This window comes from Bos taurus, chromosome 7, assembly GCF_002263795.3.
Source record: "Bos taurus isolate L1 Dominette 01449 registration number 42190680 breed Hereford chromosome 7, ARS-UCD2.0, whole genome shotgun sequence".
Lineage (NCBI taxonomy): Eukaryota > Metazoa > Chordata > Mammalia > Artiodactyla > Bovidae > Bos > Bos taurus.
In genome coordinates, this window is record NC_037334.1 from 43,163,977 (window position 1) to 43,189,295 (window position 25,319).

The 25,319-nt window shown below is 57.6% G+C and overlaps 3 protein-coding genes and 1 long non-coding RNA gene across 9 annotated transcripts; 3 read left to right on the forward strand and 1 right to left on the reverse strand.

Annotated features, from left to right (window-relative positions):
• The first annotated feature begins 1,034 nt into the window (after positions 1-1,034).
• On the forward strand, positions 1,035-4,981 carry TPGS1 (tubulin polyglutamylase complex subunit 1). Its single transcript, XM_002689137.6, has 2 exons — positions 1,035-1,385; positions 4,207-4,981. The coding sequence occupies exons 1-2, from the start codon at positions 1,048-1,050 to the stop codon at positions 4,739-4,741; spliced, it is 873 nt and encodes a 290-aa protein (XP_002689183.3). The 5' UTR covers positions 1,035-1,047; the 3' UTR covers positions 4,742-4,981.
• Positions 4,982-8,796: 3,815 nt separating this feature from the next.
• LOC112447550 (uncharacterized) lies at positions 8,797-9,598 on the reverse strand. Its single transcript, XR_003035751.2, has 2 exons — positions 9,113-9,598; positions 8,797-9,007 (listed from the first exon to the last, which is right to left on the reverse strand). It is a non-coding gene; the product is annotated as an uncharacterized lncRNA (long non-coding RNA).
• A 130-nt stretch (positions 9,599-9,728) lies between these two features.
• CDC34 (cell division cycle 34, ubiqiutin conjugating enzyme) lies at positions 9,729-16,365 on the forward strand. Of its 6 annotated transcripts, none has more exons than XM_005209318.4 (6): positions 9,729-10,059; positions 12,700-12,786; positions 12,881-12,978; positions 13,668-13,802; positions 14,748-14,864; positions 15,431-15,943. In XM_005209318.4, exons 1-6 carry the CDS (start codon positions 9,883-9,885, stop codon positions 15,636-15,638), a joined length of 822 nt encoding a protein of 273 aa, XP_005209375.1. In that variant the 5' UTR covers positions 9,729-9,882; the 3' UTR covers positions 15,639-15,943. The 6 variants fall into 6 exon arrangements, with proteins under 6 accessions (XP_005209375.1, XP_005209376.1, XP_010805563.1 ...); XM_005209319.4 differs by having other exon boundaries at positions 15,435-15,943; XM_010807261.3 differs by lacking the exon at positions 12,881-12,978.
• Positions 16,366-18,669: 2,304 nt separating this feature from the next.
• Positions 18,670-25,064, forward strand: GZMM (granzyme M). The gene is made up of 5 exons (XM_002689139.6): positions 18,670-18,775; positions 22,148-22,310; positions 23,055-23,190; positions 23,351-23,614; positions 24,017-25,064. Exons 1-5 carry the CDS (start codon positions 18,736-18,738, stop codon positions 24,188-24,190), a joined length of 777 nt encoding a protein of 258 aa, XP_002689185.1. The 5' UTR covers positions 18,670-18,735; the 3' UTR covers positions 24,191-25,064.
• The last annotated feature ends 255 nt before the right edge of the window (positions 25,065-25,319 follow it).

Below are 25,319 nucleotides of genomic sequence, written 5' to 3' on the forward strand. Positions count from 1 at the left end.
GGGATTAAGTGGCGGGGGAAGTGGCGGCAGGGGTTGAGACAGAGGCTGGACATGATACCGGGAGGTGAAGGGCTGTAGATGCCACGGGTTTCGACCTTCTGGAACTGGGGACCTTTGTAAGAGTTTAGAGCTAAAGGGCTTAGGGCTTGCTTCCCTGGTGGCTCAGACCGTAAAGAATCTGCCTGCAATGCAGGAGACCTGGGTTCAATCCCTGGGTCGATAAGATCCCCTGGAGAATGGAATGGCAACCCACTCTAGTATTCTTGCCTGGATAATCATATGGACAGAGGAGCCTGGCAGACTACAAAACAATTCATGGGGTCGCAGAGTCGAACACAACTAAGTGACTAACACTTTCAGAGCTATAGAAGATGCGCCATGAGAAAGCGCCCTCTGGTGGTGACGAAAGGTAGCAGGCTGGGACAGGGAACTGGGCACCATAGTCTTTCACTCTACGAACGCGTACACGTGAATAAGGGCAGCGAAAGCGCAGAGGAGAGCCCTAACCCAGCCTGGTGGGGAGAGGGAGCCTTTCCGCACGAGGTGAGCTAGAAACTCACACAGAGATTGGGTTAGGCTGAAGACCAGGCTGAGCACAAAGCCTCCGAGTTTGCCCTCAAAAAAGCGGGTGAGAGCGGCGCTTAGTCCCGGTGGGGGTGGAGCCACCCGCCCAAGCTTGTCAGGGCTTCCTGGTAACCAAGGAGACCTGTTGCTAGGGGACCAGGCTAAGAAAGGACCCTCCCATTACCAGGATGGCAAGCAATCGGCTTCATACCTGAAACCAAGCCCTTCCTGGGGTCCATTTTGGAGTCTGGCAAAATTTAAGCTCCACGTCTAAGCCAGGAAAGCCAAGCAGCACACATAAAGAGGAAACCTGGAGACAGTGCCTATTAGAACCTAGGGAAAAGGGTGCCCTGCCGTGGTCATTTCTTAAGAGTCTCTCAGCGAGATTCTGGTGCCCTCTGCCCTTAACCAAGATGGCCGCTCTGAAGCGGCAGCGCACTGTGAGATATGGCAGCGCTTCCGGTCCCTCTGCCCTCAGCGAAGATGGCGGCAGTGGAGAAGCGGCGGCAGGCGGTGGCACAGGCAACCAGTTTCACAGACAGCGGCCGGCCGGGGGTGCCCCGAACGGCGGCGACGGCCGAGAGTGAAGAGGACTTCCTGCGACAGGTCGGCGTGACGGAGATGCTACGCGCGGCCCTGCTAAAGGTGCTGGAGGCGCGACCGGAGGAGCCCATCGCCTTTCTGGCGCACTACTTCGAGAACATGGGCCTGCGGTCTCCTGCAAACGGCGGCGCCGGGGAGCCTCCGGGCCAGCTCCTGCTGCAGCAGCAGCGCCTGGGCCGCGCACTGTGGCATCTTCGCCTGGCTCACCACTCCCAGAGGTGCGGGGCTGGGCCGGGCCTGGACGGGTAGGGGCTGCAGCCGGACTTCAACTCCCAGCGGGCTCCGCGCGGCTCCCCACCCTCGGCGCCGGTGCACGAGCGCGGGGCGTGCTGGGAACTGTAGATGGCTGCGTCTGGCGCAGGAGGGGCGCGCACCGCGCGGGGGTCCATGGTCCCGGCGAGGCCACCCAGCTGAGTGCTGGCGCTGGTAATTCTGGTCGACTTGGTATTTGGTGATGCTGGGGGCCACCCTGGTTTACACCGCGTGACTCAGAGGGGCAAGTATGAAGGAAAAGGCTGTGAGCAAGGAGAGGACCCCATCTCTTCAAACACTGAACCAGAGCCCCTCCCCCTTGGCTCTCTGACATTGTGTGGGTGGGGGAGGTCACTCTGTAGAGGGTCCTGCAGGTGTTGAGCAGCCTCTTGGGCCTCCACCCACCGAATGGTGACAAACAAAACTGCCCCCAGACATCATTACTAGTGTCCCCTGGGGACAGAGTCACCCTGTCGAGAGCCCCCTGTCTACAGCGGAAAAGTCTCCCTGTCTCTGTGACATGACCCATAAATTGGTTCTTTTTAACAAATGCCCAACATGCTCTGTAAACTCCTCCGTGTGGGAGCTGACATGGGGGAGCCTGAGGACCAGAGCCCAGGATGGCAGACCGCGTGGGTGCGCCCTCTCAACTGGAGCCCCCAGAACGGCCTCAAGGTGGGGTGTGGCCTTCCTCTGTCTTCTCCCCTGATGATCTCACCTCCCTGGGCCATCACTGCCTGCTATGCATCTTCCTGCCCACAAGGCTGGGAGCCCATGGTAAACAGCACCTGGACAGGGCTGCATGGCAGCAAGTGACAAGCACACGTGGGACCCCAGCCTCACACCAGGCACAAAAACTAATCTCTGTCCTCCCAAGAATCCTGAGACACAGGTTAGAACCCTTATTTTCCAGATGAGAAAAATGGCACAGTGGATAGAACCGGCACAGGTCTAGGCCGGCCAGGAACAGCACTGACCAACTCCAGGGCGATTGAGTCACTCAGAACAACTGGCTGGTTGACCAGGTTCCTGGGGGAGACTTCAGGCAGAGCTGAGTGGTTGATGGATGAGCTGTCAGGCCACCGGGACAGGAACCTGAAACCTCAGTGGCCTCACAGCTGCTGCAGAATCAACAGGGCACTGCTCACCCAGGGTTGCAGGAGTGGACCCTCCATGGGAAGTGGGTCATGCCCTCGGGGGTGGGACAGCCTGCTGCCAAGATACCCCCAAGAGCCTCCTGTATTCACAACCTCAGGCAGCTGCCTCACACATCAAACCAGACCAGCCTGCATCACCACCTTGCCTGTCACCCACTCAGGGGGCCAGCACCATAACCTGAGCGTGTTCATGCTGCCCCTGGGGAGGGGCTTCCACAGGGAGCCTTCAGAGGAGGGGGCTCCACCAGGGTCCTGGCTGCACACTGAGCTAGGACCACCCAGCCAAGCCGCTCCCAGTTCCTGACTCAGTCTGGGACACGATCTAGGTGTGGGCTTAATTGCTACACGGCCACCAAGCTGGCCCCAGCATCATCACCACCAGGCTTGCTCCCACCAGAGACCCTTGTCCTGGGGAAAGGAGCTGACAACAGAAGTTCCTACAAGGGCTTGTTTCGAGGTGGCAGCAGTTAACGCAGTGCCAGTTGTGCAAAGGGAAGGTCTGGCACCCCCACACTTCACAGGGTGCTCTCACTAACCCCAAAGCCCCAGCACATTGTCCTAGAACTGAGAAGTGAATCCCAGCTGGGCAAGACCCCAGGTCCTACCCTCTCCCCTCTGCACCTCGGCTCCTCCTCTGTAAGGGGCCTTGACCCCTGGAGCTCACTGGGTGAGCATGGCTGTTCCTGGACCCCGCCCTGCTCCAGCCCAGTGTAGACCAGGTTCCCACCCATGCTGTCCAGTACAGGCGGGTGGCATGCCGTGTCTCACAGATAAGAGTGGAGCCAGGCTCTCAGAAAGGGTGAGTGTGAGCCGTGGGGTTCCCCTTCCTCTGTGGGACCCCTGGCCCGGCCATCAGCTGCCTCAGGCCTCACTTCTTTGCTTTAGAGCTGCGGCAGGGTGCTGGCTGCCAAGGGAGGGGTTGGAGTGGGCACCCAGGTTGACCCAAGCCCACACACGACCACCTGGGAAACTCCTGGCATGGCCAGGTCACGGCAGAGGGGGACCTCATGGCTTCGTGAGGCAAGCAGTAAGTAGTGTCGGCACTGGGGCCATTCCTGATGTGACCTGTGGAGGCAGGAAGCAGTGTGTCCGGGTTGATGTGACCACTTTCAGATAAACTTACAAAGCAGCAGCAGCAGGCTTGAGCCACACCCTGGGTTACAGGCTCAGGGCCTGCACAGGTGAAATGAGTTAACTCAGTTAAGAGGTAGGGACAGTCCTGCCCAGTGACACCTCTAAGGTGGAAAGTCCGTGGGCAGGAGCCCGTTGGCAGCCGTTTCTCGAGCTCCTAGGTGGTGGTGTGGGCCCTAGGACTGTAATGAGTGACCGGACAGATGAACTCCCTGATAGGCTCCTGAGCTGATGTGATGGGAAGGAGGGAACTCAGGAGGACTCCGTGAAGATAAGTATAGGAAGGGGTTAGGCGGTCGGGGAGGGTACTGCCCTAGACATGATGCTGAACACAGACGGCTGAGCACAGACTCGGTGGAGCCGTGGGGAGATCTGGGGGAGGGCGCTCCAGGTCAGGGCACAGCTGGTGGAACGGACCTGAGGCAGGAGGGGCCGGTGTGTTGAGGTTGGGGGGCCGGAGCAGGCCTCTAGTGCGAGCCGACGCCCCCTCCGCCCTCAGGACGGCCTTCAACAACAACGTTGGTGTGGCCTACGAGTGCCTGAGCGCCAGCGGGCGCAAGAAGAAGCCGGGGCTGGATGGGCGCACGTATAGCGAGCTGCTGAAGCGCATCTGCCGCGACGGAGAGGCCCCCGAGGAGGTGGTGGCGCCACTGCTGCGCAAGATCCAGTGCCGGGACCACGAGGCAGTGCCGCTGGCCGTGTTCCGCGCGGGGATGCTCACCTGCTTCGTGCTGCTGGAGTTCGTGGCACGCGCCGGCGCCCTCTACCGGCTGCTGGAGGACCCGGGCCTGGCCATGGCTGACCGCCGCTTGGGCCAGGCCGTGCTGGACACGCTGGAGGGGGCTCTGCAGGCCAGCGACGATACTGCGCCCGCGCGCTACCTGGAGGCGGGCTCGCGCCTGGGGCCCGACAGCCTGGCGCTGGCTATGGACCGCGCACTGGTGGCCCGACGACCCAGCGCCCCCATGACCCGGGAGGAGTTCCTGGAGAAGGCCGCGGCCCTCTTCATCGCTAAGGTCAAGCCCGTGGGCTGAGCCCCGCCCTCCGCCGCCGCCTCCTCCTCCGCCTGGACATACAGGGCCCTCAGGTCCTGTTCACCTGCTTCTGGGCGGAGCACTTCCGGGGGCCAGGACTGGGGTGTCCCTGCATGCCAGCTTCCCACCTGGAATGGTGCCTCAGTCCCCTTCAGCGGGGGAGGGGGCAAGGGTCCCTCCCCGCACATTCACCAAGGTTCGCCTCTCCTGAGCAGAAATAAAGTCTGTTCCCCAGGCAGACCTGATGTGTGTGCAAGCGCCTGTGACCACTCCCAGTACACGTCCCCAGAAACGCTCTCCATTCGGGGAAACGCCAGCCAGCCCCAGCGAGTCCCACCGCTGCCCAGAAACCAGGGTGCCCCTGCACTCGGCTTCATGGGAGCGGAGGGCACTGGGACACCCAGTGAGATGCCTTGGACCCACAGCCCCAAGATCTGGACCCACGGCCCCCAGCCGTCCCTCCCCGAACCCCCTGCCAGAGCAGGTCCTCTCTGGTCCTCGATTTACCCCAGCCGCCAAGGGAAGAGGTCAGCTGGGCCGGTAGTCATGATGGTGATGACGGAAACAGCCAACAAGTCCAAGGCCTGCAGTGTCTTGCCTCACCACTGTCTTATGCAGAAGGTAAACCACTGCCCACATCTGGCAGATGGTGAAACCCAAGCCCAGAGGAGCAGAGGTCACACCACCAGCAAGGGGCCAACAGGGCCCAAGCCCCAGTCACCCACACCCACACCACCTCCAACACCATGGGATTGGGGGGGTGGGCAGGGAACCCATCCAGGATCTAGGCACACCAGACAGTCACCAAGTACCTGAGTGTCCCCCTCCCACCAGTGGGATCACTTCCTGGACCCAGGACTCTGCAGGAAACACACTGCTAGCCCAGATCAGGTGCAGGCAGGTCCAGCCTCAGCTTCCTCCTCTGTCAAATGGGATCCAGGCCACCCCTGTTGACTGAGGGAGACCACACACAAGGAGGGAATCTAAAGCCTTTCTCCAGCTACCTTTGGCAGGAACCAGCTTGCCTCCTCCAGTTTCCCAGCACCTGCCCTTGGCCGGTAACTGATAAACCAGTAACAGCCCCACCTTCCTTTCTTTTCCCACTGGCTCTTCCAAAATCTCCCAACCCCCTCCAGGGGCAGGAAAGAAATGGAAACTGAGTCCCCCCCTCCTTGCGCTTGGTGGCTTTTGTGACAGTACTTGGCTGTATGTACCTGTCATCATGAAAGGTGACAGGTACCCCTGTGGGTGCTGGCATGGTATGCAGTGGCCATGCTGTGAGGAGGCACAAGCCACCTGGAGGTACCTGACTGGAAGCTCCTGCTTTGGGGTAAATGAATGAGTGTTATTGTTTCAAGTCTCAAAGTTGTGGGGTCATTTGTTCCATAACCAGAAGGTTCACACAGGTGCTTCAGTCAGTAAGCATTAGCTGTTACAGCGTACAGATTACTCTTGGGCCCCAGGAGCCGCCAGTAACCTGTGGTTCCCCCGGGGCGACAGAAACTGTCGCCAGCCATCAGAAACAGGGCTGGACAGTATGTAGAAGCCGTCACTGGTGCCACCAGATTCTCTTCCCAGCTAAGGAGGCTCACTGCTGCCCCACTGCAGAGAAGGAGCCACATGGCCCAGGAGACACCTTCACCCCCTCTGGGACAGGAGTGGCCAGTGACCACCAGGGGATAACCAATGGGGGACTGCCGGGGGCGTGGCCAGTGAAGGACTGGCCAGAGGTCTAAGCTGGCCTGCTTGCCTCAGGGGAAGCTACCTCTGGGGGCAGCTCACACTTCAGGGCCAACCTCCAACTCCCCCCGTCCCACCTGGTCGGGCTGAGGCTGACACCAGCTGGGGTTATGTCCCCTGTCCCGTCCACCTTCCCTCACTGCCTCCCCTGAGTCACCATCACGCCTGGTCTTGGGTCCAGAAGTCCTGGCTTGACCTTTACAGGCATGACCTAGGGAAGCTGAGCCATCTTGCTTACCTGGCCTCGCAGCAGCATGGGCACTGGCCTCCCTGCCTTCCACACTCCACAGGCCCCAGAAGTCTCCTCCTCTCCCCCAGCTTCCCAGGGGAAGGCAGGTGTCCTTGAGCTCTGTTAGGGGCCTCTCCTCTACTCATGCTTCCTCCTCACTTGGCATCTCACTGGGGCCGCAGCTTCAATTACTGCCTGGTCACCAAGGAGTCTCAAATTCACATCTCGAGCCCAGCTCTGCTCTACTCCAGCCCTAGAGAACCAACCACCTGCTGGGCATCTCCTCAGGGACATCCCAAGATCATCCCAGGCCTGTCACATCCAGGATGGAGCCTCCGGACAGCCTCCCTGGTCCTGAGGCTCCTCTAGAGTTTGTGGTCTCTGAGGAAGCCTCCCCGCCCAGGACTGGGGCTTGGCCTGGGTGCCTCCCCTGTCGTCAGCGGGCGCTTCTCTGCATCATGTTGCTTGCACATTATAGCTTCATCCTGCCTGGTCCTCCCGACCCTGGTCCAGTCCACATCCCCACCAGCCCAGCAGTGCTCCAGGCACCCTGGCCTCAGTGAGTGGTTCAGGAACAGCATGTGACTCCCAGCTGGCCAATAAGACACACAGCCCTGGGACTTTTCCTGGAGCTGCTGTGCTGAGAAGACCTGGGCCTGGATCCTGGAGCCATCTGGTCACCACATGGCCTGTGAACAAAGTGAGCACTCAGGAAGGCTGGGCAGGGAGACTCCTCAGTGTCTATTCTTGCCTCTGTCCCCTCACTGGGCCAGGCACATGGTATCCAGCTGGTCTGGCTTGTCCCTGCTTTAGGCCTTTGCACATACTGTTCCTTTTTCTGTGACACTATTCCTCCAGACCCACGTGGCTCACTCCTTTCTGGTCTCTGCTCAAATGCCACTTCCGGAGAGGCGCCTCCCCCAACGATCCCCATCCAAAATAACCTGTCTGCTCCACTCCTATTGCTAATGCCTCACTCTGCTCTATATTTCTTCATAACAATTACTGCTACCAGAAGTTGCTTAACAATTTGCTTCTGTCCTTTCTTCTTGTCTCCCCAAAAGCAGGGGTTTTTATAAATTTTATTCACTGCTGTACCTGAATATGTCTATGGAAGGCCATGAATTAATCACTTTTCCAGAGGAAGAATCTACACTCACAGAAGCCAGGGTATTCATTTCCTGTGGCTGCAGTAACAAACCACTTGAAAAACAAAACCCCAGAAAAACCCCACAACAACACAAGTTCATTATCTCACAGTTCTGGAAGGTTTAGCATTTGAGGATCATTTCCAAGTTTATGGCAGAACCTAGATTTGAATTCAGGGCTCTTCTATGGCATGTGATGGAAGGCTCAACTCAAACTGGCTTAACAAAAAAAGAAATAATTTAATTACTTGCATTACTGCAAGGGGAGGTCAGGCATGGCTGGATCCAGAGCACAAACAGGATCATCAGCACATTCCCATCAGGTAGCTCAGCCTTCCTGAGGGCCAACTTTTTTCACAGGCCTCGTGGTGATGAGATGGTCCTTTAGCTGCAGGCCCAAGTTCTCCCAGCTCAGCCACACCAGCATCGTGTCCCCAGAAAAAGACCAAGTCACATGCTGTCCCCAAATGAACCACTCCAGCCAGGGGCCCTAGGACATTGGTTGGATGACCCAGCTCTGCAGCCAGGGCTGGGGGTCAGTCCAATTCAAACCTTGCAGGCTAAAAATGGGTACCTCCACAGGAAAATGGAGGTGCTATGGCTGGAAAACAGGCAAGTAGAAACCCCAGGTGGCCACCACCCCAGGATGTTTCAGAGTCCAAGGTGTGGGCTTTCCTGGAGCGACACAGCCTTATGTGGGGGGGACTGGCTGGAGGGTCCATAAACCTGGCACCTCCCTTTACCCTTTACATTTTCCAGCTGAGCCCCCACCCACCCCAAAACTCCTGTGATGTGGGGTGTATGTTGGCAAACTTCTCTAGAAGAATCATAATTCATTCTAATTACTACTGATCAACAAACTGGTGCAGCCAATGATATGATGTTGATGCTATGGGCAGAGAAGGAGGAACAGAAAACACTTAGAACACTAGACAAAGCAGGGTGTGCAGCCCGGTTTATAGACGAGGGTCCCCTCCACGTCCCACAGGGTGCAGGGCAGAGCTCTCTGTACTGATGAAGCTGCTACTCTGCCCAGGGTTCTCAGAGTCCTCCATTCGTCCCCACAGATGACATTTTGTTTTCCTCCCCCAGACAGGTCTACCTGCCTGTCCTCAGTGGTGAACGGCCCAGGGCCAGATGTCAGGGCACCTGGGAGAAGGAAGAGGCTCAGCCCTGCCCCAGGTGTTGGTGCAGCTGTTGGCAGTCCGGGTCCCCCGCCACGAGGCCACCAAGGGCCAAGGGTGCCAAGCCCACCTTCATGGAGAGCTGTCACCTGCGGACGTGCAGGGATGGAAGCCACGCCCTACCCCTACACTCCCATCCAGATCTGAGTGGGCGTCCGGGCCCAGGGAGCAGCTAGAATCAGGACTCTGATCTGGGGTTCCGGTGGGACGGGTGCCGAGTCAAGGCTGCAGAAGGTGCGCCGAGTGGGGAGAGGGCTGCGAGCGACAGAACCCTCCCCGCTCGAGCGTCTGGGGCGGCCGGACCGGGTCCCGGGTGGGGAAACTGAGGCTCGCGCCGGCACCGCCCCGGCCCGGCCCCGCCCCGCGCCGGGACGTCACAAAAAGGCCCCCAAAGCGCGGCGGGCCGGGCAGAGCGGCGCAGCGCTGCCCTGCCCGCGGCCCCACGCACAGGCGTCCGGGGAGCTAGTCCGAGCCGGGGCGGCGGCGGCCTTCCAGGGGATCGGAAGCGCCAAAGCGCCTGCGCGCGCGGCCCCCGGCTCCCGGCGGCGCGCTCGGCGGCCGGGGGAGGGGTCGCTTCCCGGCGTGCCCCGCGGGCGGGCGCGCAGGCGCGATCGGGGCGGGCGGCGCGCAGGCGCCCTCGGCGGGGGCGGGGCGCGGCAGCGGAGGCAAGCACCAGGCGGCGGCGCAGAGCGAGTGGAGCGCCCGGGGACTCCGGGCGGCGGCGGCGGAGGCGGAGGCGGCGGCGGCGGCGGCGCAGAGGAGGAAGCCGGCCCCGGCCCGTCCCGCGGCCCCGCGGCCCCCCGGCCCGCGCCCCGGGCCCCGGGCCCTTCCGCCGCCGCCATGGCCCGGCCGCTGGTGCCCAGCTCGCAGAAGGCGTTGTTGCTGGAGCTCAAGGGGCTGCAAGAGGAGCCGGTGGAGGGCTTCCGGGTGACCCTGGTGGACGAGGGCGACCTGTACAACTGGGAGGTGGCCATCTTCGGACCCCCCAACACCTACTACGAGGGCGGCTACTTCAAGGTGAGCGGCGGGGTGGGAGGGGTGGCGACCCCTTCTCCAGCTCTTCGGGCTCCCTCCCCCACCTCTGTCCCCTACCCACTCCCCTGGCAGGGCCCACTCCCACTGTCCCTGCTCCTCGTGGGGTTCCTTTCTTCCTCCTCCTTCTCGCGGGGCCCCCTCCCCTTGCTCCTCTGCCTGGTCTCCTCTGGTGTGTTGAGGGCCCTCGGTCACCCCCTCTTCCTCTCCAGCCCCAAGAGTCCTTGAGAAGCGCCAGGTCCCCTAAGGCCACTTCAAGCCTCCAGTGGGGAGACCCGGGACCATCCTGTCCCTTTGGGTGCATGGCCTTTGCTTCCCCCAGGCCCTGGTGCCCGCCCCCCTCCTCCCGCCTGTACTTGCTGCCCAGAGCAGACAAAGAGGCCTCCCCAGGACCGGCCAGCACTGTTGTGAAGAGCCCTGGCCTTGGGAAAGGGAATGGAGGCCTGCTGCCTGGGGGCTGGCTCGGCCGCTTGCTCGGGTTCCAACAAAGGCCTGGATGGGCTTGGCGGCCAGGATTGGCTTGGAAAGCGGCCACCCTGGCAAGTAGCAGTGGGCCAGGTCCTCTGGGCTTCACCATGATCTTTACATAACCTGTTCCGTTCGATCCTCGTGCCCACATTTTGTCCTGTTCCTGGGAGCCACACTGCAGAACCCACACAGGCCCGGCCTCAGAAGCTCTGGCTCCTCTGTGGCCTAGCTGGCGTTTCTCCTGTCCTGCTGATCAAGCAGCTTTTTGGGCCTGAATTGCTTGCTCTGGGCCGCTCCTAGGCCCTTTGTGGTGACTGAGTTCTGAGCAGTTCCCTGTTAATAACCATTGTTGGGAGCAGTGAGGCATGGGCTGTCCCTGGGACTGGCTGTGTCTCAGTCCAGTGTGGACTAGAACTCAGGCCAAAACCTGAACAGGCTGTGAGTCCAGATGTGGCCTTGGGAGGATATCTCCCAGATCAAAGGACTTTGCTCCTTAAGCAAGGGGGATAAGGCAGGGGGTTGCCTTGCGAGGGAGGTGGGTCCTGGACTCACGGCTGGAACACGGTCACTGCCTGCCAAGGTCCCAGTGGGCCTGGCTGGGAGGCCTGGGCGGGAGCAGGGCAGGCTGGTGCTGCCCTGGCAGATGTCTGTGTTTGCACTCTTGGCTAGCATTTTAGCCAAGCCTGCTGTTGGCCTTAAGGGAGCAAGCTGAACTACTGGGTGATCCCTGGTTGAGGTTCTCTGGTTGCCAGAGTTGGATGGGGGATTGCAAGTCGACAGCCCTAGGCTGAGATCTGATCTGGAGTCCATCTTCTCCACACAGGGCCTGCGTTTGGGGCTGATCACCAAATGGTTTGACCAGCCCCCCCTCCCACAAGCCCCTTTTGTCTGCTTCTGGGAGCAGCTGACTGTGAGGATAAGAGCCCTGCTCAGAGCAGGAATAGGGAGTCCTACCTAAGGCCAGGCCAGGACTCTGGCCTGAAAAGAACGAACCTGGGTTCCTGGCTGTTGCCTACTGTTTGCAAGGGATTGTGGGTAGGGCCTCCCGGGCAGTTTTGGTATAAGCCTGGTTTTCTAGAGAAGGATGGCCTGGAGAGGGGGCGCACCTGATCCTGTCTGCTGTCGGCTGGCCTTAAGGAAGGCAGCAAGGGACCCACGGTGGTTCTGCCACCCTTGGATCCTCCTGTCACACTGTGGTTGGGTGCTCAGTGGGGAGAGGACATGGATGCTAGAAGTGCCTGGGGGTCACCATGGTTTCTCAGTGCCTCCCTCTCAGCTGCCCAGCCTCACCCGTTCCCCCTTATGAGCTGCAGGGGCCCCAGGAAGCGTGTGCTGTGCTGAGGGGTGCCCCAGAGACCGGGTCGGGGAGTCCCTCCACAGCTGCATGCTGTGCGCCCCTGGGCATGTTACTTTCCACCGAGCGTCAGTTGACACAGTGGTGAAGGCACCTCTGGGACCTGGTGGGTGCCTGGGGCAGAAGAGGCCTCAGCTGGGCTCGGGCTATCACTTAGAAACCCAGCCCTGGGCTTGCAGGAGACGATGGGGCAGGGTCTGAGACCTGAGTTCAGAGTTGGCTCACTCCAGAACAGAGAGCCTCCCCCTTGACCCCAGTGTCTCCTATCCTAGAGGGTGATTCTCCAATGATAGGAGGAGAGGGGACATAGCAGAGGTGCCCCATGGGGCCCCGAGAGCCTGAAGCACTGACAGGGTCCCTGGACTGGGGCATGAACAGGCTGAGTCCGGGACACAGATCTCCCCCAGGGGCCCTCCTCTGTCTTCCCATGACCTTCCCGGCTACCTTCTGACACCCCAGGGCTGACACCTGCAGGCAGAGGGCCCGGCGCTGACTCATCTCCACCCCCAGTGCCTGCCTAGTGAACACGCATCTATTTTAATCCTCCCCACGAGCTGGAGACTGAGGCTGGGCGCCCAGCATGGTGCTCAGGTAGCCAGCCCCGGGCTCTGGTCCCACCACAGGCCTTGGGGCTGCTCCCCAGGGCTGCCCACACCTGGCAACAAGGCAGGAACCAGGGTCGGCTTGGCTCAGGTGACTCCATGAACACCCCAGGCCCGTGAGGGGCGCCAGAGGCAGGCGGGTCCCAGGCCAACTGCTGTGGGTGGCCTGACTCACTGAGCCCCCTGCTCTCCCCCCACCAGGCACGCCTCAAGTTCCCCATCGACTACCCTTACTCCCCTCCCGCCTTTCGGTTCCTGACCAAGATGTGGCACCCCAACATCTACGAGGTGAGCATGCCCTTGGGCTATGTTGAGGATAGGGGGGCATGGGGACAGGAGCCATGTGGGTGCTGACCCTTCCCTGCCCCCCCATATCTCACAGACTGGGGACGTTTGCATCTCTATTCTCCACCCTCCGGTGGATGACCCCCAGAGCGGGGAGCTGCCCTCGGAGCGGTGGAACCCCACGCAGAATGTCAGGTGAGGGCGTCAGACAGGCCCGCCCTGGGGGGTGGACACGGGGCGAGCGCAACTTCCTGTCCTTGCACACACACGCCCTGTCTCTGCCAGCCTTTCCCCCATCTTTTGCCACCCACTACCCCACCCACCTTTGGTAACATTCTCAGGGAATCCTGGACTTCCCTTGTGGCTCAGCTGTAAAGAATCCGCCTGCAGTGCGGGAGACCTGGGTTCAGTCCCTGGGTTGGGAAGATCCCCTGGAGACCGGAAAGGCTACCCACTCCAGTATTCTGATCTGGAGAATTCCATGGACTGTATAGTCCATGGGGTTGCGAAGAGTCAGACACGGCGACTTTCACTTTTCGGGGAATCCTGTCTGCCTACCCCAGGGGTCCCCCCTCCTTCCTTGAGCCCCAGAGAACACAGTCCCCTTTGTCCTGCGGGCTACGCTCACCCTGCCTTACACCCAGCGCCCTTCATTCAGCCCAGGTCTGAGCGTGGGTGGCCTGGGGAAACCATTTTGCAGGAGGAACACCCTGGGGAGGGGACAAGCCTGCTTCACCTGAGCAAAGGTGGTCCTGGCCTTGGCTGCCCACCCCACGTCCTATCCCAGGAGCTAGGCATGCGGCAGAGGATGAGGGTCAGGGTGGGAGGCTCCCAGGCAGTACTCTGGGCCATGGATTCCCCCACGCCAACTCCTGCTCCTCCAGGACCATCCTCCTGAGTGTCATCTCCCTCCTCAACGAACCCAACACCTTCTCGCCAGCCAACGTGGACGCCTCTGTGATGTACAGGAAGTGGAAAGAGAGCAAAGGCAAGGACCGCGAGTACACGGACATCATCCGGTGAGCGGCCCAGGGGTCTGGGCCCTCCTCCTCCTGCCAGAAAGGCCAGGATTTTTCTCTCATGAAGCGTGTGGTCCACGTATGTACCGTCACATGTGGACATGCTGTGTGTGTTGTGGGGCATGTGTGTGTGTCTCGTGTGTGTGGTGTGAGGGCATGTACCTCACATGGAGTTAACACACCCTGCTGTCTGCCAGGATTCAGCAGGGTCTTGCCATCTTCCCTGGTTTTGTAACTAGAAGGGCAGTGATTCCCGACCCCTGCTCTGCCCTGTGTGAAGACCCTGCACACTGGGGCGTGATCATGTGCGCTTGGCCCTTGGCTTTTCCCCACAGGTCTCCTCAGGAGTGGGTTCTCCATGTGTGACCAGGCCCAAGCTGTGCAAGGTGGTCTGTTTTCTCACCTCATGAAAGTGAGTCTCACTGGCGCTGCAGTTCTGAGACTTGGAATCATTTTCTAAAGGCAGCAAAGCCGGGTGGGATCAGCGTGTTTAGGAAAGGTCTTCATTTAAGGAAAGTCATTTTTTCCTGGCTATGAAAGCAGTGCATCTGTCAGGAGTTGGCCAGGGGAGCGCTCTCATTACCCTGGCCTCCTGTTCTCTCCCCTGTGAGCAGGGTACATGACCTGGCGGGAGAGTCTATACAAAACTCCCCTGAGTGCCGGCCGTGCCAACAGCGCCCCTGGGCCTGCACATTCCGCCTGGTTGTGTCTGCTGTGTCCTGTGAGCTGGTCTGTGATCACTGCTCTTTCTCACTTGTTCTCCTGGGACTTGTGACTTATGTCACGACAAACTTAACTCTTTCATAAGTCTCTTCTGAGGAGGTTTTTGGTCTGTTCTTTGTGTCTTAGAAAAGCAAGTAGGTCAGACGCGTGTTTCCATGACGACCTAGTCTCTTCCCCCACCCCCAGCATTTACCCTGAGAAATGAGTCCTTGTTCTCACCAGCACCCACACTCACCTGCTGTGTCGCTGTGCCTGCGGAGCTGTAGAGACCTGTGCCTGTGGGCCAGCCTCGCGACCTCACGGCGAGAGCTCAAGAGAGCCCAGCGGCACCATCGGAAGGTGGGACCCCAGGGGCAGCAGGTGCAGTCAGAGCCCCAGTGGGGAAGCACATGCAGAAGACATGATGCCAGTCATGGCAAGATACTCAAGTGAAGAGAGGGGAGGACTTGGGACCCGGCCTGGCGGCAGTGTGCTGAGCATCTGCCGGGGGCACCGCCCTGTGGCCGGCCTTCCCCTGCGGTGCTGAGCAATTCCCCCGCCTACAGAGCCGGCCCAGCACCCTGGCTGCTCCCACTTCACCCAGCTTTTTCCTCAGCAGCTGGGATCTGTGTTTCTCTTCCTGATGAGCTGACACCTTCCTGGTTCAGAACCCACGCTCTGCCTCTTCCTTAGCCCATGGTCACCCCATTCTGTGCACATGTGTGTGCGTGTGCACCTGTGTGTGAGCAGAAACCCCTGGGTTTCTGGGGCACACATGGGCTGTCCCTTGAGGGATCTGGCTCCATCTGCTCTGGGCGCCCCCTGGTGCTGGTGTCACCCCTGGGTGCCCTGCACTGTTCCACGGGAGCGCCTGCGCGGGTCTGGGGCCACCGACCACAGCAAGGCTGACCTGTGTCTCTCCGCAGAAAGCAGGTCCTGGGGACCAAGGTGGATGCAGAGCGGGATGGCGTGAAGGTACCCACCACACTGGCTGAGTACTGTGTGAAGACCAAGGCCCCAGTGCCGGACGAGGGCTCCGACCTCTTCTATGACGACTACTACGAGGATGGCGAGGCTGAGGCTGACAGCTGCTTCGGGGACGATGAGGATGACTCAGGCACCGAAGAGTCCTGACACTACATCCCTGCGAATAAACTTACAAATTTTACCTCAGCCGCCCGACTGTCTGCCGCCGCCACTACCTCCGGGCGCCGCATGGCCCGGCGCCGTCCACCCCATCTCCGCCTCCAGGGAGGCCGCCGGGCTCGCGTCCCTGGGCACCGCGTGGGCCAGACGCTGCTCAGGGACCCTAGCCTGCCTGCCCCGCCTGCAGGCCAGAGACTCAGGGTCCCGGCTTGTGAGTGGACGGATTGACTTGGGGTCACCTCTTCTCTTTGCTTTGATTTGTTTGGAATTTAAATAAAGCAACTTTATGAGAAGCCCAAGGACCAACCTCTCCTTGGCCCCAAGGTCGGTGGGACCCAGGCAAGGGCACAGGCTCTAGTGACGGGCATGTGATCCACAACGGGAGACTTCAGCCGCCCCTCTGAGCCTGGAAGCTCCCGGGGCCTCCTGTTGGGTCGTCTGACTAGGGGGAGGGGCCACAGGGACCTGGGCTCTGGGCAGGAAGGGCCCGGGGGCACACTTGGGGCTGAGAGGCCCTGGGGGTACTGAGCTCCAGCTCCCGGGCAGTGTCCTCCGTGCTGGTGGTGTCCAGGGCTGTGTGTCCTTTGAACCCAGTAGGCGCTGGTGCCCAGGCCGTAGGAGCCACCAGCCAGTGTGGAGACCCCAGAGCCCGCAGCCAAGGCCTCCAGCCAGGCTTTGTCACTGCCCATTTTGTAAATAAAAGTTTTATTGGAACAAAGACATACGCATTTCTTCACCCACATTTAGCTGCTTTTGAGCTGCAGCTTTAAAGCTTGAGTGATGGTAACACAGTCTCTGTGTCAGAAGTCAGAAACACTTCCTGGTCGTTTATAGGCGCGTCTGCAACCTGCCATAACCCTCAGGCCTGGGGGTCCAGCCCTTCTGCTCCTGGGACCCGTTCCCCCTGCCCCTAGGCTTTCGCTGCCATGTAATGACGGGCCCAGACTCAGCATTCACCCTGCTTCACACTTGGCTTGTGTAGGTTGGGGGTTCACCCTCCACCACTGAGGTGACCAGAGCCTTGGGGCCTGGAGAATAAGAGCCCAGCGTCGGAACAGTTTCTGCCACCTGAGTGACCTGGCACTGCCACCTCTGCACAGGACAAGCAGGGGCAGGTATGAGCCCGGAAACAAAGGGAAGGGACATGGGCTGCCCTCCAGAGAGTGAGGCTTGTGGCTTGGATCCACACAACTGACCAAGGCCTAGGAGTCCTATCCTTCTAACCGGGGTCTCATCTCAAGCTTGGGTCTGCCTTGTGGACTTCAGGTAAACATGTAATGGGATACATGGAATAAGTGTAATCCCATGTAATGTCTGGGACTTAATTGTACCAAAAAGTTACTTGTGTATCTGAAACTCAAATATAAGCTGTTGCCCAGTTTTTTTTACCTGGTAAATCTGATGAACAACCCCCTCTCCCAGCCCCAAACACTAACGAAACCTGCTTCCTGGGGTCATTAGGATTAAACAAGGTTGGACATAAGAACACACTATAAATACCCATTTCTCTTAAACCTAACTCTGGCCTCACACCCTCCTATGCGGAAATGGCTCCAGAGCCTTGTGTGCCAGACGCCACTGAAGGAGAGGTGGACAGTAGGCCCCTGCTGCAGAGCCAGTACTGGGATGAGCCTGTCTGCCTCTCTGACCCATTTTTCAGCCAAGTCATATTTATTTATCACGACCCTTTCAGTATCACAGGAGAGGAAAACCCAATTCACACCGACTCAAGTGTGACTTCCATGACTGGCGGGCAGGGGTTTCAGGCATAGCACTGGCTCCAGCCCAGACTCTTGTCACTCCCCAACCTGTGGGCAGCAGAAGAGCAGCTCCAAAAATGTCCATTCCCCGACCCCCGGCATCTGTGTCTTTAGACTGGAAGGGCAGGAAATGATTCTCTGGAGCCCCAGAGGAACCCACATGTGGATGTTTGCCCCACGAGAGAGTAAATGCATGTGGTTTCAGGCACTGAGTATGTGGTCAGCTTCCTCATTTTCAGGCAGAAGCCTCTCACCCTGGTCCCACCAGGGTGATACCAGGCTGGTATCTTTCCAAGTCCAGCAACATGAAGGCTGTTTCTGGAAAGTTCCAGAAGAAAAATGGGCCCTCATCTTCACTGAGCTGGTGCAGGGTTTAAATTGGTCCTCTGCCCACAACCAATCTCTATGGCCAGAGGGTATAGGGAATGCTCTGATTGGCTGGTCTGGGTCCCATGGTGTTGAGGGCTGCAAGGAGAAGGGTGAACTGAAGGAGGGAGGACCCAGATGAGCCTGGCTAGGACCCTTAGACTTGCAGGAGCCCCAGGGTGCTCATAACAAATGAGTTTCATACCATCTTTATTCATAACAGCCAAAATCTAAAAGACCCCAGATATCCATGGACAGATGGAGGGATAAACACACAGATGATGGATAAATACAATGTGGTCCCTCCACAAGCTGGAATATTATTCTGCCTTTAGAAAGAAAGATTCTGACACCTGCTACACCATGTATGAACCTTGAGAACATAATACTCAGAGAAACCAGATCCAGAAGGACACACACTGATTCCACTCACAGGAGGTCCCTAGAGGAGTCAGATCCAGAGACAGGAAGTATTTGGTGGGGCCACGGGCTGGGGGTGGGGCTGGGGAGTCAGTGTTCATGAGGACTGAGCTTCAGTTTGGGAAGATGACGTTCTGGAGATGATGGTGAGGGTGATCCCATGACAATGTGAACGTACCTAATGCCATAAGCTGTGCATTTAAATACAGTTAGGATGCTGCATTTATGGTGTGCGTATTTTGCCACAATGAGACAACAGGGCAAGGAAATGATGGAGCTGAAACCACACAACACCACGGCTGAGCTGGGAGGTGGAACATGACGGGGTATTAGATGCTCAATAGGGATTCCTGTAAATTTTTCAGATGTGATCATGGTGACGGGGTTTTGTCTCCAAAGAGTGCATATCTTTCAGAAACACCTGGGGGTGATGTGGAATCATCCGCAGCTGTGAATGTCACCTCCCTCCCCCACAGGAAGGGTGGGTGTGAACTGTGCTGGGGCTCGGGGCCAGAACCGTGGAGGCCCCCAGATCCAAGATGCTGCTCCTGCTGGTGGTCCTGGAAGCCCTGTGGGCAGGTGAGCGAGGTGGGGACACTGAGGCTGGAGCTGCGGCACCCAGGGTCCATGGCGAGGGGCAGGGCAGGGGGGTGAAGAAACAGACTGGATACAATTTCCCTGTCCCCAGACAGGACTCACTGAAAAAACGTCAGTGGCCCCCAGAGCACGAGATGGCTGTCCATGAAACAGCCTCGAAAAGAGCTTGTGGGGAAAGCAAAGAGCAAAGGGCGGAGGACGCCCGTCGTCCTGAGGGTTTCTCTTCTGAGCCCGTTCCCCTTCCCCAGATGAAATATTTCTGGAAGGAGGCTCCAGAGCAGGAAGCGGGGCGGCAGGGAGGGAGCTTCACTTTCCTCCAACAATATTTTTTTTTTTATTTAAAGTGGAGTGGGGGACTTCTCTGTTGGTCCCCTAGTTGGGACTCTAAGCTTCCATTGCAGGGGACATGGGTTTTATCCCTGGTCAGAGAAATAAGATCCTGAAAGCTATCATTCAGGATGGCCAAAATTTTTAAATTAAAAAAAAAAGGAATAAATTAGAAGTTTCGAATTAACAGATACATAAAGGGCTTCCCAGGTGGCTCAGCGGTAAAGAATTTGCCTCCCAATGCAGGAGACACAAGAGATGAGGGTTTGATCCTTGAGTCGGGAAGATCCCCCTGAGAAAAACTGGCAATCCACTCCAGTATTCTTGCCTGAGAAATCCCATGGACAGAGGAGCCTCGGGGGCTATATAGTTCATGGGGTCACAAAGAGTCAGACGTGACTTAGTGACTAAATAACTACAAGTATATATAAAACATACAGCAAGGTTCTACTGTTTGGCACAGGGAACTATACCAAATATCCTGTAATAACCTAAAATTGAAAAAGAACCTGAAAAAGAATATAAATGTGAGTGTTAGTCGCTCAGTCATGTCCAGCTCTTCACAACCCCGTAGACTGTAGCCCGCCAGGCTCTTCTGTCCATGAGATTCTCCAGGCAAGAATCCTGGAGTGGACTGCCATGCCCTCCTTCAGGGGATCTTCCAGACCCAGGGATGAATATATATATATAATATACATGTATATGTATATAACTGAATAATATATATATATTATATATATATATATATATATATTTGCTATACACCTGAAACTAACACATGGTAAATCAACTATACATCAGTTTTTTAAAAAGTGAAAAAAAGAAAAAGCAACCACTAAAGAAAAAAAAAGGTGTGAAGTGGGTTGCTAACAGTTCGGGGCTTCTTCCTGGGGTGATGGGACTTGCTGTTGGGGAAGATTTTGGTTTCACAGCTTGGGTGACCGAGGGTCTGTCAGTTTCATCTCCATATGGCTGTCATGACTTCTTCTGAGTGAGGCCTGAGGGTGAGGGCAAGGCTTGGCAGATGTGAGGTTCTTTTCCTTTCTTGAATTAAAAAGAAAAATGTGTTTATTTTGGCTGCACCGAATCTTTGGTGGCACGCAAGATCATCAATCTTTGTTGCAGCAAGCAGGATCTTTAGTTTTGACATGTGAATTCTTAGTCGCTGCATGTGGGATCTAGTTCCCTCACCAGGGACCAAACCCACGCCCCCTGCACTGGAGATACAGAGTCCTAGCCTCGGGACCACCAGGGAAGCCCCCCGATTTTTTTCCTTCTGACTTCTTTCCACTTTCACAGAGAAATCAGGAGAGTCCTGCAGACAACTTTCCTTTTCTCCTAATCCCTCGGTGGTAAACATTTTGCCTCCATTGCTTTATCATCCCCCCCAACCTACCCCACCCCTTGGTGTGTATACAAAATACAAATATGTGTTTATCATTATTTTCCTGAACCATTTGAGAATGAGATTTAGATGCACTGCCCCTCACCCCTAAACTCTTTGGCATGTATGTGTGTGTGTGCATGTGCATATGTGTGCGTGTGCGTATGTGTGTCCGTGTGCTTATGTGTGTGTGTCGGGGGTGGGGGGCGGGTTATGTGTGTGTGCTGGGAACAGGCCATCCTGTCACAGGATGGATTCTCAGCATCCTTCCCCTCAGCTCACCTACAGACCTCACTCCAGTTGTCCACACGGTGTCCTCAGTGAGCAGGATCTAGTCGTCCTGCTGTTCTCGGTCCCCTGTGCTCTGGTAGCATCTCCATCTCCCCCAAGTCCTCCGACCGCGGCCCTGGGCTGCGTCCCCAGGCTGGGCTCGGATGATGCATTTTCCGGAGGAACCACGGAGGGGCGCTGTATTCGCCCCTTCATGGTGGATCCCACCAGGCCTCTCCAGGGTGAGGTCGCGCATGTGCGCCTGGTTGTTGTCTTGAGAGGCGGCCGTGGGGCTCTGGTGGAGCTGGATTCGCAGCATGTGGGACAGGTGCAGGCTGTTTGCTCCCCAGCAGCACCCAGGAAGTGCAGAGAAGGAAACCACAGCCCCACGAGCGAGGCAGCCTTCACAGGACCGCCCCGCTAGGAGGGACGGAGCTGGAATTTCAGCCCCAGCTGGCTACCTCCCCAGATTGTATACACTTGTTCATAAATGGCACCTGGGAGCATGAGATGCAGACTGGGTGGGATGGTGGGCATCCCACCATGCTGGCCTGGCTGGATTGTTATCCAGCCAGGTTCACTGTGATCAACTGGTGACCCAGCAGGATAGGGGTTCCCACCACCCACCCATCATCCTTTCTCCCTTCCTTCTTTCCTTTCTTCCATTCCATGCATCCATCCATCCATCTGTTATCCATCCATCCTCATCCATCATCCATCCATCAACAGCAGGGAGACCGGAGTGCTGGAGGGGATGGGGGCAAGTGTGAAGGAAGCAGGGTCAGCTGAGGTGTGTCTTGTGAGTCATGAGTTTGGATGTTTAACGCATGAAGGAGGGACTTCCCTGGTGGCCCAGGAGTTAGGAGTCATGTTTCCACTGCAGGGGGCATGGGTTTGACCCCTAGCCAGGGAGCTAAGATCCCACATGCCATGCAGCACGGCCAAAATTTTTAAAAACAGATTTTAAAAATTAAAGCATGATGGGGAATCACAGGTAGATTTTTTTAAGCTAATTTACATTAAAATGCTTTTTATCAATCATTTTTAATTCACAATTTTCCAAAAAATTTCTGGCCACATCCCAGGGCATGTGGGATCCAATCCTTGTCCCTGCATTGGAAAACTGGTAAGTCCCCATGATTGGTTTTAAAACAATTTTTATGGCAGCTTTATTGAGATGTCATTCACATACTATGCAATTTACCCAGTTAAAGGGTACAAGTCAGAGAATTTTAGCGCATTTGGAGTTGTGCAACTATCACCATAGTCTAATTCCAGAACATTCCATCCAGGGCCTTGGAGCTGGAGTCAGAGTGTCAAGGCAGGGGTGGGGCACCCAGTCCTAACCTGGCCTTTTCTCTCCCTCTCCCCAGGAGGCAACACCTTCGAGACCCACATCATCGGGGGTCGAGACGCTGTCCCCCACTCACGCCCATACATGGTCTCGCTGCAGAAGTCGTCTGGCTCACACCAATGTGGTGGGGTGCTCCTGCACCAAAATTGGGTGTTGACAGCTGCCCACTGCCTGACCCAGCCGTGAGTGACCCAGCCCCACCCCATCACACCAGATGTCCCCAGACCTATCCTGGTTTCCCCATTCCCACCAGGAGGTGGGTCTGGAGAGATTTAAGTCAACTGTAGTGTTGTGAGGGGGTCCCCTTCCCCTCTGCAGTGATTGCTGAGGCAATAGTACATCACAGCAACCTTATTTGTGTATGTGACATTAGGCTGCGAGGATTCCTGGGGGCAGCTTATTTGCTATAAAAAAGAACCTTCCAAATGGACAGAGGTGGGTCTCTTGTGACACCCAGGAGTGTGTCTCCCACCTGTGGCCACAGGGACAGAGCTGGCCTATGAGGGTGGCAGGGCCAACACAGAGAGGAACCTGGGTGCATGACGCCATTGTGAAACCACCAGGTAAAGCCATCCCAGAGCTGTCCTACCTCTGGACTGGCCAGTAACAAAGACCGCAGATCAAACCCAGAGAAGTAATCAAAGGGGGTCTGTTTATTCAAGTAACTGAAAACATGGAAAAGAGACAGCCTTCAGGCATGGCTGGACAGGAGTCTGGGGTGAGGCGGGAGCAGGGAAGGCTTCCTGGAGGAGGCAGGGAGAAGACCAGACTGGGCAGGGGAAGGACTGCAGAAAGAAGCCGGGTGAGGGGGTGCAGTACTGAGAGTGCCCCTGGGCCAGAGCCTGGGAGGGCTGGGGCTCACACCCAGGCCTGCCGCCCCCCACAAATCCTGCAGCACCCCCACACCCCAACCCTGCCGCCCCCAGGACGCAGCAGCTGAGGCTTGTGCTGGGGCTTCATGTGCTGGGAGAGATCAGCCCTATCTACCGCATCAGGAAGGTGGTCCGGCACCCCGAATACAAGCCAGTCCCTCATCTGGAGAATGACCTCGCACTGCTAAAGGTGCTGCCAGTGGGAGGAATGGTAGTTCCAGGTCCCCTCCCCCTGGCTCCCCTCCCCTACTGTCCCCTTCCCCAGACTCACCTTCCCACTGCCCCTCCCGCTGTGTTCTCCTCCCCCAGCATCCCCTCACCTACTCACCTGCCTCTTCCTGTCCCTATAGCTGGACGGGAAGGTGAAGCCCAGCAGGACCATCCAGCCCCTGGCGTTGCCCCGAGGGCGCCAGATGGTGGCCACAGGCACCCGGTGCAGCCTGGCCGGCTGGGGCCTGACCCACCAGCCTGGGAACCTGGCCAGGGTGCTGCAGGAGCTGGACGTGCATGTGTTGGACACCAGGATGTGCAACAACAGTCGGTTCTGGCACGGCAACATCAGCTCCCACATGATCTGCCTGGCAGCTGACTCCAAGAACCAGGCCCCCTGCAAGGTGCGGGTGCTGGGGGTGGGGGCGCCCAGGTGAGCCTGGCTCCCTCCCTTCCCTGGAGGTCCTGAAGCTGGGAAGGAGCAGGCGCCCACTTCTCAAGTGCAGAAACTGAGGCACGGAGAGACTAAGCAGTTTGCCCATGGTTACACAGCGGGTGGCAGAGCTAGGCTTTGAACTCCAGCACCTAGAAACATCAGGGCATAGACGGAGCATGTGCAAAGGCCCTGGGGCGGGAAGAGGGCACAGAGAGAGTTACCAGGCAAGAAAGGAACTGAGAAGGGACTAAAGGAGGTGGGGGAAGGGGATAGACGGGGGTCTCTGCCCTGGAATCAGCCTTCCATCCCCTCCCACTGGATAAGCGGCCCCCTTCATCAGGAGGTGACTGGTGCTCCATTGCCTCCACAGGGGGACTCAGGAGGGCCGGTGGTGTGCAAAAGAGGCCAAGTGGCTGGAATCCTGTCCTTCAGCTCTGAGAATTGCACCGACATCTTCAAACCCCCCGTGGCTGTCGCTGTGGCCCCCTACATGCCCTGGATCAAGAAGGTCCTCCGCCACAATGGCTCACCTCCCTCACCTTGACCCTCCAGAGGTGGCCCTGATTCTGTGTTCCAAGGGGCATCCTGCAGCAGGGCAGCCAGGGGCCAGGATGTATCAGGGGACCAATACACCATAATAATAAAACTGCTTGAGCCTCCTGCAGGCCTTGGGCCTCGGGTTTGCCACCTACAGAATGGGTTGCACTTTTCAGGCTGCATGGGAGGGCCAGCCGCGGCCAAGGCCCATGGGCACTGGGGGCCAAAGGGAGAAATGGAGAAAAGGCCCCCGAATCTCCTTCCTTATCTTTTTGACTTTGGTTCTGTGTTTAGTGGGCTTCTCTGCTGGCTCAGAATTTGCCTGCAATGTAGGAGACCCGGGTTCCATTCCTGGGCTGGGAAGGTCCCCTGGAGGAGGGCATGATAACCCACTCCAGTATTCTTGCTGGGAGAATCCCATGGACAGAAAAGCCTGGTGGGCTACAATCAATGGTGTCACAAGAGTCAGTCATGCCTTAGCAGCTAAACCATCAACCACCACCATCTTTCAGTTCAGTCACTCAGTTGTGTCCAACTCTTTGCAACCCCATGCACTGTAGCACACCAGGCTTCCCTGTCCATCACCAACTCCTGGAGCTTGCTCAAACTCATGTCCATCGAGTCAGTGATACAACCCTACCATCTCATCCTTTGTCATCCCCATCTCCTCCTGCCTTCAGTCTTTCCTAGCTGTTGCTGCTGCTGCTGCTGCTAAGTCACTTCAGTCGTGTCCGACTCTGTGCGACCCCATAGACGGCAGCCCACCAGGCTCCGCCGTCCCTGGGATTCTCCAGGCAAGAATACTGGAGTGGGTTGCCATTTCCTTCTCCAATGCACAAAAGTGAAAAGTGAAAGTGAAGTCGCTCAGTTGTGTCCGACTCTTAGCGACCCCATGGACTCCAGCCTACCAGGCTCCTCCACCCATGGGATTCTCCAGGCAAGAGTACCGGAGTGGGGTGCCATTGCCTTCTCCCTCTTTCCTAGCATCAGGGTCTTTTGCAATGAGTCAGTTCTTTGCATCAGGTGGCCAAAGTGTCAGAGCTTTAGCTCTGGCATCAGTCCTTCCAATGAATATTCAGGACTGATTTCCTTTAGGATTGACTGCTTTGATCTCCTTGCAGTCCAAGGGACTCTCA

Excerpts from the sequence above, each read along its gene's own strand:
- CDC34 (XM_005209318.4), top strand. The coding sequence starts at position 9,883 with ATGGCCCGGCCGCTGGTGCCCAGCTCGCAGAAGGCGTTGTTGCTGGAG. Across the intron at positions 13,803-14,747 it reads GAGTACACGGACATCATCCG|CACCCACACTCACCTGCTGT; the intron begins GTGAGCGGCCCA and ends TGTTCTCACCAG. Across the intron at positions 14,865-15,430 it reads CCCAGCGGCACCATCGGAAG|AAAGCAGGTCCTGGGGACCA; the intron begins GTGGGACCCCAG and ends GTCTCTCCGCAG.
- TPGS1 (XM_002689137.6), top strand. The coding sequence starts at position 1,048 with ATGGCGGCAGTGGAGAAGCGGCGGCAGGCGGTGGCACAGGCAACCAGT. Across the intron at positions 1,386-4,206 it reads CTGGCTCACCACTCCCAGAG|GACGGCCTTCAACAACAACG; the intron begins GTGCGGGGCTGG and ends CTCCGCCCTCAG.
- GZMM (XM_002689139.6), top strand. The coding sequence starts at position 18,736 with ATGCTGCTCCTGCTGGTGGTCCTGGAAGCCCTGTGGGCAG. Across the intron at positions 18,776-22,147 it reads CCTGGAAGCCCTGTGGGCAG|GAGGCAACACCTTCGAGACC; the intron begins GTGAGCGAGGTG and ends CCCTCTCCCCAG. Across the intron at positions 22,311-23,054 it reads GCCCACTGCCTGACCCAGCC|GACGCAGCAGCTGAGGCTTG; the intron begins GTGAGTGACCCA and ends TGCCGCCCCCAG.